This window comes from Dipodomys spectabilis, unplaced genomic scaffold (assembly GCF_019054845.1).
Source record: "Dipodomys spectabilis isolate Male_0828 unplaced genomic scaffold, ASM1905484v1 ptg000089l, whole genome shotgun sequence".
NCBI lineage: Eukaryota > Metazoa > Chordata > Mammalia > Rodentia > Heteromyidae > Dipodomys > Dipodomys spectabilis.
The window spans coordinates 1,572,951-1,589,594 of NW_024870766.1; the positions used below are offsets into that span (position 1 = coordinate 1,572,951).

General features: G+C 34.8%; 1 protein-coding gene across 6 annotated transcripts in view; it reads right to left on the reverse strand.

The window, feature by feature from the left end:
* The window catches only part of Ppp1r9a (protein phosphatase 1 regulatory subunit 9A), a 259,763-nt gene that overhangs the window by 80,979 nt on the left and 162,140 nt on the right, over window positions 1-16,644 (reverse strand). For all 6 annotated transcript variants that reach the window (XM_042684754.1, XM_042684758.1, XM_042684756.1 and 3 more), the window contains one exon: window positions 14,772-14,876. In XM_042684754.1, the coding sequence (XP_042540688.1) occupies window positions 14,772-14,876 (105 nt within the window). The remainder of the gene's footprint in view (window positions 1-14,771; window positions 14,877-16,644) is intronic.

A 16,644-nucleotide genomic window follows, 5' to 3' on the forward strand; every position in this document is an offset into this window, starting at 1 on the left:
ATCTTGGCCTATTTTCTCCATGTGAAAATTAGTGTCTAGTCTTGATGTTCTGAAGCAATGATCAAATATTAAATTCAGTGTATACATGGAAGGACTTGAATATATATTATTATAAATTTATTTGTCTCTATAAATATTTCCATAAATATACATTGAGTTATATCTATAAGTATAATTGAATTCATGTATATATTTTCAAAATAATATGTGTATGTTTCCATATATATGAATTGAGTTACATGAGTTATAACATCAATTGTCTTTATGTTCGTAATGATTGCATTTCTTTGTTGTTTTGTTTTCCTTTGTTTTTGGTAACTATTTTATTTTTATACATTTTTTTATTTAAAAAATACTGTACAGAGGGCACATTTCCTATCGAGCATTGTTGCCTCCTCCTTTGTTTTTCCCCTACCATCTTCCTTTGTTTTTATCTTGTTTGTTTGTTTATCTGTCTTTGGGAGGGTAATTGGGGGTACAGAAATGGAAAGACAAAGGGTGAAGAAATGCAGCAATGGTACTCACTAGAGACTACTTGGGGGGATGGGAGGAAAAAACTGAGAGAGAGAAGGGGTGCTATTGACCAAAAAGAAGTGTACTTGTTACCTTACTTATGTAACTGTAACCCTTCTGTACATCATGTTTATAATGATTTTGAAAAGACATTAAGATTACACACAGAATATGGTAAATACTGAATTTAGCATAAAATATCATAATATAAGTAAGATAATTTTAATCATGGATCCAGACTATGGATATGTTAGTAATAGTACAATTTAGGAGTTGTAAGATTCAAAAAAGGAAAAATGGCTTTGGTAGTATGAATGTTAGTAGGAATCATTCAAATACTAAATACTACTTCCTAGTTTTGCAACCTTGAAGCTAACATTCCTAAGCCTCTGTTTCTGTATTTGTAAAATGCACACAATAACTAATTTTGGGAGGGGAATGGGAATAACAAAATACTGAAACAAGGATGACCCATTGCAATAATAATACTCACAAGACACTATGTTGGAAACTTAACAACTTCTGGAGGAGGATGGAGAGGAGGGGGAGCAAAAGGATAGTAGGAGAAAAACAAAGGAGGGGGTAAAAATATTCAAGAAATGTACTTATCACCTTACCCATGTAACTGTAACCCCTCTGTACAGCTTCTTTACAGTAAAGTTAAAAAAATTATAAACCACATAAAATGTTGAATTATGCATCTAGTGCTTTAGAGTGTTTAATGAATGTTTGCTATGGTTTATTTGTAGGCTGTGCACTAAACTATCCAGAGATGGCTGAGTGCATTTACAGTGCTAACTATATACACTGTTCCATTACCACCTATTTATCACAGTTTTAAAACAGTTAAAATTTTAGGACTGGGAATGTGGCTTAGTGGTAGAGTGCTTGCCTAGCATGCATGAAGCCCTGGGCTCAATTCCTTAGTACCACATAAACAGAAAAAGCTAGAAGTGGCACTGTGGCTCAAGTGGCAGAGTGCTAGCCTTGAGCAAAAAGAGGCTCAGGGATAGTGTCCAGGCCCTGAGTTCAAGCCCCAGGACTGACAAAACAAAACCACCACCAACAACAAAAAGCTGGGCACTGGTGGCTGAGAGGCTGAGATTTGAGGATCACGGTTCAAAGCCAGGAAAGTCCATGAGACTCTTATCTCCAATTAACCACCTGAAAACTGGCAGTGGCTCTGTGGCTCTGTGGTAGAGCACTCTCTTTGAGCTGAAGAGCTCAGGGATAGCACCCAAACCCAGAGTTCAAGTCCATGACTGACAAAAAAAAATTAAAATTTCAAGCCAACCATAGGAAAAGGATAAAATACTTGTTCTAAAGAGTAACCTGAACATAATGTCTTGTACATCTCACTGTTGCAATTGGGGGTGGGGGGAAAGATGGGAGGGCAGGGATGGTAAGGGGAAACAAAGGAGGAGGCAACAGTGCTTGATAAGAAATGTACTCATTACTTTGCTCATGTAATTGTAAGCCCTCTGTACGGTATTTTCACAATAAAAAACTTATTAATAAAAAAAGAAAACAAAAAGAAGATGAAGTGAGTGGATGAGCTGCTGGGCTGAGAGTGTGGCAGTTTCAAAGGGTATTGGGAGACCTGGAGAGTCTTCCCAGTTTCACACACACACACAAAAAGAGTAACCTGAAAACTTTAATTTCTTTTGCCTCTGGAGTATAAAAAGATAGATTAAATCATTCTTCTCTGCCTCCTTCCATTCTTTCTTTCCTTTCTTCCACCTTTCCTTCTTTCTTACATTCTGCAGGGATCAAACACAATGTCCCATGCATGCTAGACAAGTGTCTCTGGCATGACTGGCCACTGAGTGACAACCAAGCCCTCATGACCACTTCAATTTGAATGATGAAAACGGACAAATAACAATTTAGTCAGCAAAAATCAATTCCTCTACATATAACAGTTCATCAAATCAACTTATTTTTCTGAACAACTGATTATCCATTTGCTTCAGCTGTGATACAAAACATATATTCCGATTGGCCATTTTTTCCCTTCCTTCCTTCCTACCTTCCTTCCTTCCTTCCTTCCTTCCTTCCTTCCTTCCTTCCTTCCTTCCTCTCCTTCTTACATCTTTTTTTTTCTTTTTTTTTGTGGTACTCAGGCTTGACCTCATGGTCTTGAGTTTGAGAAGCTAGTGATACCACCTGAGCCATGCCCTTTAGTCTGGCATTTTGCTATTTAATTGGAGATAGAATCTCTAAGGCTCTTCTGCCTGGGTTGGCTTGAAACTGATTCTCTAGTTTTCAGCTTCCCAAATAGCTAGGATTTCAGGCATGGGCCACAGGTATCTAGTGAATAAGTCTGTTTATAAACATAATATTTCTTTAAAATAATTTTTTCTGGTTATTTTGAAGGGCTTTTTGTTTGTTTTATTGTTTTTTTTTTTAACTTTGCATTAACCTAAATCAAAGCAGATCATTTACTTTGGATAAAATCACTATAAAAATAAGGTAACGTTCCCCAAATCCACATAGCTATTTCAAATAAAAATAGAGTGGTTTCCAAACTTAGGATAGATAAATAATAGTAACAACAAACTAAAACCTACAGTTAAGGACTATGTCTTTACAGAGCTATTTCCCACTGTTTAAAAGACTTACTATGTTTCAGCTGGTTTATTGCAGTAAGAGAAATACACTCACCCCCTCCTGAGATATAGTAAACAAGGGCAAATGGGTCAGTTGTCTCTTTTCTTTTCATCTATGGCCAGACCAAGCAATGTCTATGTCTTTGTGAGTTTAGATGTCTAGACTACATGGGATTTCTTTGATTAGATTATCAAAGTCTCTGGTGAGCTGTCAAACAAGACATAAACAACTATAAAACTGCATCTGTTAAACTAAGTAACAAATAGCCTTCATGTTCTATGTCAGTGACATGGGGATTAAGTAAAAACCTGATCCCCTGTGGATGGCTGATTTTCTCATACATGAGGCTGGTCAAAAATGGCACTTAAATAATGCTGAAATTTAAAAATTCTTAATTCAGAATAAAGAAAGGAAAGTCTTTATAGGTTAACCCATTGTAATAATGAAATGTACAAGACACTTTGGTGTGTGGGGGAGAATGTAGGGGAAAAACAAAGGAGGAGGCAATAATGCTCGATAGGAAATGTACTTATTACCTTGCTCATGTGACTGTAACCCCTCTGTACAGTATTTTTACAATAAAAAACATACCAAAAAATAAAAGAAAGTCCTATACCAGGATATAACAATTCTTATATAACCAAGACTTTGAATCAAATATTCTTTAAATAAGTATTTACTTTGCATCAAATCCTGAATGTCATTGCATTAAAAATCAAAAGAAAAACATACACTGAAATGATATTTAATATCCCGTAGTAATATGTTGTGTGCCATCAGTCACAAGGTCGTGCAGTGATTTTAAAGCCTTTTCTGTAAATGCAATGTTACCTCTCCTTTCGCTATTTGATGTTATAACCCTTTTATGAATGGATACCTTTTAAAATTCTGACTATCCCTTTCACTTCAGAGGTAAGGTAGAAGGATTGTGGTCCAAGACCAGTGCAGGCCAAGGTACAAGTCGCTATTTAAAAGCAAAGAGGACTGGGGAATGGCTCTAGTAGAGTACAGACTATATCACAAGCAGATTAATAATTGTATTTAAGTTCTAAGAAGCAGTCAGTGGTAAAGGTCTCTCATTAAAGCTTATTGATAATAAAAATTAAAGACATACAAACAAGCTTTGGCTTTTTATTATTGCATACTCCTCTAATTTTTTTCTTTTATTTTGGAAGCAGTATTAATAAGCCATATTATATATGTAACATTTTTTGAACTTACTTCTCTAAGATTTTTTCTTTGAAAAGTTAAATCCATATATTTAAGATAAATTGCAAAGAATTATTTCTTTTGAAACTAATTTTTCTCTAACCCAGTAGTAACTGTTATATTGTTTTTTCTATACTATATTGTAAAATATACTATTTGGCCAGGTTCCAGTGGCTTATGCTTATAATCCTAGTTACAATGAAGGCTGCGATCTGAGAATCGTATTTTGAAGCCAGTCCAGACAGGAAAGTCTGTGAGACTCTTATCACCAATAACCAACCCAAAAGCCAGAAGTGGAGCTGTGACTCAAGTGGTAGAGTGCTAGCCTTGAGCAAAAAGTCTCAGAGTGCCCAGGCCCTGAGTTCAAGTCCCAAGACAAGCATAAGAATACAATAAAATAAAATATAGTATTTAAAACATTATAAACATTATAGTATTTAAAATAATATTTACAAAGATAGCATTAAAATTGAAATCTTTTTTTCCTTTTAGTTTTTGATAGCACTAGGGTTACAGGATCTCACTTTATGCTCCAAATGACCTGGGCTGGAATTTTCCTCCTTGTTTAGCTGGAATGAGAAGTTCACATTGTAATGCCCATCTTTATTGGCTCAAAAATTTTGTGAACTGTTTGCCTGAGGTGACTTGGTTATAGTCACAGGCATGGCCTTGAACTTGGCTAAAAGGATTCTTTTCTTTCTTTCTCTTTTTCTTCCTTCTTTTCTTCCTTCCTTCCTTTATCTTTCTTCCTTCCTTTTCTTTATTCTTTTCTTTAGCTCTATTCTTTAGCTGTTTTGCTCAAGGATGGCACTCTACCACTTGAGGTACAATTCCACTTCCATCTTTTTGGTAGTTAATAAGAGATAAGAATTTCATGGACTTTCTTGCCTCTGTCGGCTTCAAACTAAGATCCTCAGATCTCAGTCTCTTGGGTAGCAAGGATTACAAGTATGAGCCACAGGTACCTGGCAGGAATCATTTAAAAAGAAAATAAAAATTTAAATGATAGATGTTATTTCATAGAGTACAGATTAATTAACAAGTTAAACTGAAAAGCTTTCACCCACCTCTTCCATAAATAGCATTTCTCTATTTAATAACTAGCTTTGATGTTTCAAGTTTAAATATTTATTCATACAAACATTAAAAAGTAATAAATAAAAATGTTAATCTATATATAGTGACATAATCAAATGTCTCATTAAACCAAAATTTTGTCCACTTAGTTGCTTGAAAACTCCACTGGTTTTAATCTTCTTTTTAATGCAGCTGTTGATCATTCTTACTTTTGTGAGATTAAATTTTTCTCAATCTGAAATGCATGGTCTGAAATCCCTGGTGTGGTCTCCTCTCATCTAAGAGGAAGAGGGGTAGACTTAGCAGTAAATATAAAACCCACAATAGTTAATGACTTCCATGTTCATGAAAATTTGCTTACGGTGCTTCACACAAATGACACATTATCATAGACAATCACAAAATCAGTAGCTCTGATTAAAAAGTAATAAATCTCTTGGCTTGTCATGTTGGTGCACGCCTTCAATCCCAGCTACTTGGGAGGCAGACATCAGGAGGATCATAGTTGAAGGTTGTCAGCAAGACCTCAACCAAAAAGTCTACTGTGGGCACATGCCTATAATCCCAGGAATGCAGAGACATAGCTAGGAGAAACACAGTTTGAGACTGGCCCTTGTCTGAAAAATAACAAGGAAAATTGGGCTGGGAATGTGGCTCAAGTGTTAAAATCTAGCAAGTCCAAAGCCTTGAGTTCAGACCCAGTACTACCAAAAAAACCCAGTGAAACCCAAGTATAATGGCAACAAAACATTTCTAGAATTATATAAAGTGAAAATGTTTCAAGATTTATTGCATTTCAATGATCTTAAGTAAAAATAAAAAGGCAAAAGCTTTCATACTTAGAAATGACATGTCCAGGTATGTATCCAAATATAAATAGTGCATAAAAATGAAACATTTACTTACCACTCATTTTTGTTTTCTTTTGTGTTGTATTCTTTCCCCCAAATGATAAATATTTAAGAACTTCAGGATAGTATTTTTTATCATATGTAAATACAATTCCTACAAAACTTTGAACTCTAAAAGTGATATATGGCTCCATAAAGAAGTAATTAAATCCATATGCTGGAGATAAAAGCACAATGAATGCACAGTTCCTGGTCATGAGTAGCAGCATGTATGTTCCAGAATACATTTAAGGTTAATGTGAATGAAAGTGAAGAATGAATAAATCATTAGAAATCTCCTCACATTGAAACCAATTCTCTCCTATAGTAACACTTCCTATGTAACAGCTATCAGTATTAGGATGGCTGTGTAGAGCTATTTTTTACTCTTCTAATTTACTCTTCTAGTTCTTTACATTTGTTACCATGACTTTGTAACATTTTCTATACTTTAGGCAAAATGTTGTACAAACTTTAAGCTTTTACATATTGGGAAAATGTTTGTGTATCTCAACATCTTGTTCAATTTTTCTGAAATAGTCTTAAGTTTTTAAGGGGTTGTATTACATTAGATATAAAATATTAAACAAATGATAATGTGGTATAAAATTAATCCATTCATCTTGTCTGCCCATCACTCCAAACATCTATCTAACTAGTAGTCATCTATTACTACTATGGGAAGTAGCCTCTGACATGGACTCAAATGATCCCCTACTTCTGAAAGTCAGGTCTAATGTAATTCTCTCCCTTGAGTATCAGCTGAATGTAACAACTCATTCATCAAATAACATATAGTAGTATCAAGAGGACATCACTTCAGATATTACATTATCACAAAATGGCAAACTCTCAGGTACTCTCTAGTGACTCCTTGGAGAATCCAGTACTCATGTTGTGAAGTATACATACCCCTATACAAAGCAGCTTGAAGCAGATTACAGACAGCATAAGATAATAAGCATGTGATGTCTCAGGCTGCCACAAATTATATTTATACATAAATACAGTATTTATATATATATATATATATTAGAGTAAAATAACTAAAGAGATTTAATTGTGCTATCTCCATATATGCAAATAATGAATTACCCCCTGTATTACACTTTCTTCATTCCCTTCCCTTCTTCCCTGTTTCAGTGAGTTTCATGGTGCCATCTTTGTGTGTGTATGTGTGTGTGTGTGTGTGTATGTGTAGAAATCAATTTTTTGTATAAGAGAGTTTTGTTTCAAGAAGTCCATTTATGCAAATAATGTTTCTTGATCATAATCACCCCTCTGCCATTTTCCTTCTCTTTTTCCTCATCCAACAATCACATGAAGCTGACCTATTTTCTTTTTTCAAAACTGTGCTAAATGTATTTGCTTACTTATAATTGAGTTATTCATTCTTTCAATTTCAGCTCTTGATATATTCTTGGTATTAATTCCTTATCTAATGAGCAGTTGGGAAATTTTTTCTCTCATTCTGTAAGCTGTCTCTTCATTTTAGTAATTGCTAACTTTGATGTGTAGAAGGTTTTCAGTTTCATGCAATCTTGTTTGTTAATTTTTGCTTTTACTTCCATAACTACTGGAATTGTCATTGTCCATGCCTATATCTTCCAATGATTTTCCTATGTTCTCCTATAGTAGTTTCAAAGTTTTAAGTCTTACACTAAGTCTTTGATCCATGTTGAACTGATTTTATCCAGTTTTAGTCTTATATATGTGGACATCTAGTTTTCCTAAAATCATTTGCTGAAGAGGCACTTTTCACCAATGCATGTTTTTGGTCCCTTTGTCAAGAATCAGATAGCTGTAGTTAGATAGCTTTATTTCTTGACCTTATACTCTTATTTATTGATATGATGTTTTTGTCAGGTCACTATTTTGGGGGTGGTTTTTTTTTTAGTTACTAGGGTTAAAACTCAGAGCTTGGTGCTCATAGATGGGCTTCCTACAAGTTCTGAACTGTGGTACAACTCTAGCAAAACCAATTGTGCCAGGTACACAAAGGCAAAAAAAACAAAAACAGATAGGACACCAGGTGCCAGGTGCCAATGGCTCATGCCTGCAATCCTAGCTACTCAGGAGGCTGAGGTCTGAAGATTGCAGTTCAAAGTCAGAGGGGGCAGAAAAGTCCTTGAGAGATGCTTATCTCCAGTAAACTACTCAAAAAAGCCAGAAGTGATGCTGTGGCTCAAGTGGTAGAGTGCTAGCCCAGAGCACGAAGAGGCTCAGTGACCACACCCAGGCCTTGAGTTCAAGCCCTAGGACCATAGAAAAGGAGAGAGGAGAGGGGAGGGGAGAGGAGGAGAGAGGAGAGAAAGGAAAAGGAAAGAGGAAAAAGGAAAGGGAAGGAAAGGAAAATAAAAGGTCCTTCTTATGACCATGGAATCAAGAAATCATTATAGTCTTAAAAATTATGTTGACCATCCATGTTTACATAAGGAAAAAATCCAGATGCAGAAAGTTTCATTTTTCTTTTGTGGCAAAAATTCAGTAACAATAAAGTGTTTTTAAATAGAAAGGCATAACATCATAAAATCTACAGATTGTTAGGAATGCAGTTTGATTACACGTGTTTTGTTCAACAGACTGCTCCTTCTTTCTTCATCTCCAACACCATTAACATAATTAGTATGAAACTTCTAAACTTATTCCTAGCTGTTACTATTTAATTTAAAATCCAACTTTGGGGCTAGGAAGGTGGCTCAGTGGTAGAGCGCTTGCCTTGCATGCATGAGGCCCTGGGTTTAATTCCTCAGCACCACATAAGCCAAAAAGAAAAAAGCCAGAAGTGGCGCTGTGGCTCAAGTGGTAGAGCGCTAGCCTTGAGCTGAAGAGCTGAGGGACAGCGCCCAAGCCCAGAGTTCAGGCCTCACGACCGGGCACACACAAAAAAAATAAAAATAAATAAATAAAATCCAACTTCATTTAGTTCTAAAATATAGATATAGATATGCAGAATATAGGTAGATAAATATTTATCTTGACAAAATTGACCAAGTTCAAGTTGGATAATCTGATTTGTTTTAGAATATTATAGAAATGAAAACAAGCAGCTTTATGCTGCTTTTGTGTTTGGCCTTTTATACTCAGGATAACGACTCTGAGCATCATACATGGAATTCAGTGAAACAGTAGTTTGTTCCTTTGCAGTCCTGAGAAGTATTTCATTGAATGGGATACAACCTGTGATCCAAAGATCACAAGGAACATTTGAGTTATTGCTAGTTTCTAGCTATTATGAATAAAGCTCTTATGAGCATACAATTATAAATCTTTGTGTAGATATGTATTTTTATTGCTCTTGAGTAAACAGCTAGGAGTAGAATTGGTATGATAAATGTCTGTTTCACTTTGTAAGAACTTGTCAAATTGTGGAGCAAAGTGACTGCTATTTTGCATTCCCATTTGTAATGAAAAAGATTAAAGTTGTTCTGCATTGCTTGATAATACATAAAATTATTAGTCTTGAATTTTAACCTTTCCAGTACTTACATAGTAATACTTCAATGTGGATTTAATTTGTATTCCCCTAATGATTAGTCATGTTGAGTAGCATTTCATGTGCTCAGCTGTATAACCTTCTTTGGTGAACTGTTTAAGTGATTTTCACATTTTTAATAGCACTGAATTAAAACATTATTAAGCTACTCTAATAATTATTGAATTATGAGTCCTATAGATCTTCTATGAAGAAGAAAATTGCTTCATAAATATTCATTTTATGACTGTTTTTTTGCATTTACTTAAGGGTATTTTAATCTTGAACAAGTATTTAAATTCTTCCACTAAATTATTATGTTGCCTCTGTAAGCATTCCTTTATTTTAATGTGTAGTGGCCTACATTGTAACTTTATTTTGTTCTATTACTCATAAAATGCCAAAACCAGACTGCACTGATTGGTATAACTGTCAGTCGGTGAAAGTCCTCTAACTTTGCTCTCTTTAAAGAAAAGTTACTCTACAAAGTAATCTGTTGGGATTGCCATTGGGGTTATGTGTATTAGACAGATCCATCTGGGAGGAGCTGAAATCTAAACACTGATTCTGATGTATGACCAACGACTATTTCTTCATTCATGTCATCTTTATGTTCACTCAGTCATGTTTTGTTGTTTTAAGTACAGAAACCGAGGGGAAGTGGTAAAGGTGAGCATATCGACAGTATTTTTTATGCTAGTGGGAGAAGGCATTTAATGTTTAACCATTAAGCATGGCAATAGATTGTTTTATTTAGAATCTATTCATAACATGTGGAAACATATCTCAGGCTTGCTTTCTGGCTTTTGTATGCGAGATCAGAGGTGCATTTAATTTGGGGCTGTGTTGTTTTATATTTGAGATTCCTTCATTTAGTTTGTCTGTCTTCTTTCATATTTCTCTAGTTCTAGTCCTCTGCCTTAAGTGGTCTCACCAATTCATTAGGTTTAATTTTTACTTCTATGGCATTGAACAAAAATGTTGCTAAAATTTCACAAATGTTTTCATTGTTTTTTCCTTTAGGTCTCACCAGCCTCGTGAACAGCCCAGTCCCAAAGCCACTCCTACATTTTCCTTATAGCTGTAGTTAGAACCAGATACCCACATTAAGTTGTATTTATTGATACTGACTACCTCCAAATGCATAAACATTGTTTTTTTTTCATGTAGCTTCTATCTCATTTGATAGTTCAGAGGAGGTTCAATGGACAGTTTAGGCTTGGTGATTCTTATGAAGGTCTATCCAATGTTACCTGGGATTGTACTCTAAATACATGACTAAAGGTGAAGGGCTCTTTCTCAGGTGCTTCCTCCATCTGTCTGGTGAGTTGGTGCTGGTTGTTAGTTAAACCAGATTCTGATTTCTTCTGGGAATTACATTCAATCTCCAGAAGTTGTTTGAAAGGCTTTTCTGCAAGGCAGCTTCAACAGTACAGAAATCCATCAAAGACCAACTTATGAAAACAACAGTGCCTTTTATAACTTAGACGTAAAAGTCCTAAATCATTACTTCCTTCATTTTAGTCATTATCCAGCCTCAATAGGAATCCATATGGTAAGGGGCTCAAAAAAAAGTGAATACTAGGATGGTAGAGCAGATTAGACAAGTGATATGTGAAAATCATACTTAGATGATAGAAAATGGGAGTTTAGATAACATAAGTAGCATAATATGAACACTCATTGATTTATGAACTGAGTCTTGCTTGGGAAGGAATAACTGGCCCCATGGATACTTATATGACACAGGAAAACCACTGAAGTAAATCCTGTAATGAGTATGAATGTCCGAGACACAGGAACGGCAATATCCAAGCGCAGGAGAAGATGAATGTGCCAGCTCAGAGGACTTGAAGTCACTCTTATTTTGACTCATGTTTTATTTGGGCTTTGTGCATAGCCACACTGATGAGAGTGATCATTTCTAAGTCAACTGATTCAAGTGCTAATCTCTTCCAAACACCTTCATAGGCACACCTAGATCATGTTTGCCAGTGACCTAGACATATCTTAGCATGACCAAGTTGACATAAAATTAACTATAACAGTACACAAACTTCAGGTATAAGTTAGGTCTTGTTTTGAAACTATTGGCATGTACTTGCAAAACATCACTTAACCTTGATAGATACATTCCATAGCTTTCACCATAGATCAGGGTCATAGTGCAGACAAAATGGAGCTGGGTGCTTGGCTGACCCTGATCAGCTTTTAGACTAATACAAGCTTGACAATATATACACATTGTATAGTGCATTATCTGCTCTCCTTTTTTCATGTTAGCTTAATATTTAGTACAACTCATTATGTGACTTGATTTACATCCAGACACAGGCTCAGATCTCCTATACATTCCCAAGAAATAATTAAAAATTCCAAAGTTCAGTACTTAGAAAACATCACAACTCTAGCTCCAAATCTTTCCCCTTCATGGTGCTACAGTGAGGAGTACAACATATTCCTTTTAGGTCTGTTCTAGTAATAGCAAATTTTAGCAGTTAGAAAAATTCAAACTGAACTTAGAATACCTTTTTGATAATTTCCCTACATGAAAATACATTTAATAGCCACTAAATGTATTATTTAAGTTCTCTAATGATAAGGAATAGAGCCATACATATCTAAAATCTCCAGCTTAAGGTAGTTCATTAAAAATGCAGGCCTAGTTTTTAAACCTTGTTTTGTTGTGTTAGTACTTTATAAAGAACTACTATAGAAAATCTATTTTAAGAATTCAAATGTTATTTTTAGAAGGTTAAAATTTAGAAAAGACTTCCTTTTCACAGTAGGTTAAGATGCTGAATTGCATAATTTCAAAAAATTAAAATCCCAGGTTAAATGGTTTGGCAAGAGCAAAGGAAGGTTTTTTTTAATTTTTTTTTTTTGCCAGTCATGGGGCTTGAACTCTGGGCCTGCGCGCTGTCCCTCAGCTCTTCAGCTCAAGGCTAGCACTCTACCACTTGAGCCACAGCACTACCACTTGAGCCACAGCACCACTTCTGGCTTTTTTCTGCTTATGTGGTGCTGAGGAATCGAACCCAGGGCCTCATGCATGCAAGGCAAGCACTCTATCACTGAGCCACCTTCCCAGCCCCGCAAAGAAAGATTTTAAAAAGTCCCCTGTGCATATCAAAAATTTAGCTTAAGTGAGTGGGAAAATAAGACATATGTCTTTTCTAAAGATAAAGCCAAAAAACCCTGTATCATCAAGGTCAAAAGCTGTATGCATGATGAGTGCTGTCAATGGGGTCACTAGGTGAAGCAGAGGCAACTTCATGAAAACATTGCAATATGTTCTTCAAGACAGGTTCATTTTAAATAAAAGTATTGTAAACAGAAGAAAAATGGCAGAGAAAGACTCAAAAACAGTAATATACAAGGCATGTCTGAAGGATGATGTGTCCAGTTACTATACCACAGCATGTACACAGTGGTAAAAGATGTCAACACCATGCTTCTGAAGCCTTCTGTTCAGAATGAGCAATAGTGAAAATTCCTAAAGAGGAGATGGATATGGCAGATGGAGAATTATTATTTCTATGCCTCTAGTAGTAGTGGATTTTTTTTAACTAGAGACAAAAAGGGCCAATTCCCTTTAACACAATGACCCTTTGTATTTCTGAAAATTGCCATAATGTTTCTCTATTAAGGATAATAATACAAAAAGTGAGAAAGAAGAAAGGTGAAACCAGTTAAGAAGCCATTTTAAAAAATTTTTACGTCTTGAAATAAAGCAAATTTATGTGATCCACAGTAAGAAGAAAAAGGAATAGCTATAGTTCAATATTATTACAAAGTATTTTCCAACTGAGAAATGTTCTTACAGGTTGAATGTGTATTTTACTTATCTCATTTTCCAAGTCCTGACAAGACTTGCAGATGGTCTCAAGAACAATTGGAGATTTTCAGAAAGACAATGTTTATTAAGGAGCCCACCTATCACATGCTTTATTGTACACTTTTCCATTTTTTTTTTTTTGGGGTCCGGTCATAGGGCCTGAACTCTGGGCCTGGGTGCTGTCCCTCAGCTCTTCAGCTCAAGGCTAGCGCTCTACCACTTGAGCCACAGCGCCACTTCCGGCTTTTTTCTTTTTGCTTCTGGTGCTGAGGAATCGAACCCAGGGCCTTGAGCATGCAAGGCAAGCGCTCTACCACTGAGCCACCTTCCCAGCCCCAACACTTTTCCATTTTTTAACCTATATTTCTTGTTACTGTAAGTATGCTAGAATCATCAATAAACTGCCTATATATAAAAGTTGTTTATGTTCTATTCCTCAAAAAGCCCTTCCAGCATGGAGCACTGCTTTCCTACCGAACAAGTCTCAAACTCAAACTCATGGCCCAACAGCATGCTGCATGCTAAATGAACTCAAGTAATGCCCACTCTATGTCAATGTTAACTCATTAATATTTTCTGAATATTTGGCAACTTCATATTGACGATGAAAACATTAAACCCTCTTTCAAAATTACGAATGCTAAACAATATCTCCTTAATGAGTTCCTTCAGGGGGTCTTGGTAACATATAAGATAAAGTAACGCTTTAAAAAAATTAACTTTTAACTCAAGAAAACTAATTCAGATATTGACCATCGTTGGTGCTAGACTGCTTGCTCATTCATTTTTCTACAGCATAACTTTAGGGACTGATTTATAGCCTATTAAGTTGGAAAAGGTTTTCATCAAAGACGGATCCTGGATGATTTTTTAAAAATAATTATGTAGATTCAAAGAATTACATTTGGTCTCAAATAATCCAGCCTACTTGTCATAATACATGGCACTGAATATAAAATACACATAATCATTTCAAATTCAATTTATCACATAAAGGGTTTTGTTAAAATGATTGGAGATCTAAGGTAGTATTTGTTTAGAACATTCTAGAAATTCTATCTTTCTGGCAATGTTAGTGATAAGGCTCATGTTAATGAATTTTAGTATTCAAAGAAAAATTTTCATTGTAATTACATATATTTCAGCTAAATATATTTACCTGACAATGCCTTTGGTGTTTCGGAGAACTGTTGCGGCAAAATTCTGTGTAACACCCACCAAACTGATTCCATCCACTTCCACAATCTGGTCGTTGACTTGTATTCTTTGGGAAGAGGAAATCAAATCATTTATCTGATTATACAATACCATTCCCAATAAAGGAATTAAAATATGAATCTTTACTGGTCCCAAATTTATCTTTTATATACAATAAGTCCAGGATTTTAGTCACATGTTTGATATCTTTAAGAACATATTTTACAAGAATAAATAATGCTGAATGGAGGGATTCAATTTACCATGCATCCATATTTATAACACTTTTTGTCCTTGGTTAATCAAAACAGTTTTTTGTTTCTGTTTTAATATCAGAACCTTGTCTGCCTCTTCTTTTTATCCAGTCACATAAAATCTAATTGTAATTATGACATTATGAGATTCGTGATAATTCCAATAGAATTAGAGATTGGGGTATGTAGTGGAAAGAGCCAGTGATTAAACTGAAATAGTGGTCATGAAAACATCATGAAGGTCCATGAAGATGATACCAGGAGGTCTGGTCTTTTCCCTATTTTTTGATGAAAAAGTTTATGCTCAAGAAGAATTCAAGTGTTAACAAAAAGAAACAAATTAGCTGAACAACAGGTCTACCCACAATATAATTCTGAATAAACCAAACCATATATTTACCTGTGCAATAGGAAACAAATGTTTAGCTACAAGGGAGACTGTAATAAAAGAAAATCCTATTGAATCTGTTTATACTAGTAACGATGATGCCAATCATGAGTACCGGAAAGGGTAAGGAAACAAAAGTTATGTATCTCAAGAAGAATTAATATGATATATTGGCCAATTAAACATGGAATGAAAGAGAAGGGGATGGAATCTCCAACCTGTCTCAAAAGAATTTCCCATAGGCAGAGAATGCAGTCAAGAATCCAATATATATCCTACAAAATTAAGAAGAGTGAGAGAACAGTGCGCTGGGGAGGGATGGACGAGTATGTTGAAGGGGGTGGCATGGATCAAGATATATTATGTTCATAAACTGCTTTATTAAATGGCCAGAACCTTTTAAAACTAAAAAATAGATAATTAACACTCATATACTCACACGCAAGCTTTCAAATCTTGGAAGTAAGTAATATTTGAATCATACTTTTCCAAATTTCTACTAACAGGTGAAGGGTTTGCAAGTAAAACTCCTGGCTATGTGCTCTTAAAGATTCTGTTCATTTCTTGAGTTGCTTTACTTAATGTACTAATGGGAGCATTCATTATTCACCTACTATATCAACAGTTGGCTTGATATACCACATAAATGTTCAGGAAATACACAATGTGATATGGATATAAATGGATATAAATAACTACACAGTAGAAGAAATTCATTAAATAGATGAATAGAAAATAATCCTAACATTAATCAACAGCAAGGGAAATCTAATTTGTCTGTGTTTAGTATAACAGGAACTAGCTAAGTACTGAATGTAAAATATTATACTTTTGTATTTTTAATTTGGTTTAGATTTGAGGCAATTCACATAAGAGAAATGTTTCAAAATGATTCATTCTTGTTTGAATACAAAGAATTATTTCTTATTACTTTGGATTGCACTTTAAAATTTTGATCAAAATAAATGACAAATAGTATGGATTTTAGAAACAAATTTAAGTTCATCTGAAAGAACTGTATTAAATTAATAACTGAAAAAACTACTATTATGTAACTCACTGAAGAGGTTGAAAATGTTACTTCCTTATCTACATTTATAAGAAGACAGACAAATTACTTTTAAACACAGTATTTATATTCTACTTTCTATTTTTTTTTTGAGGTTCTGGCCTCATGTGTGCTAGGAAAGCAT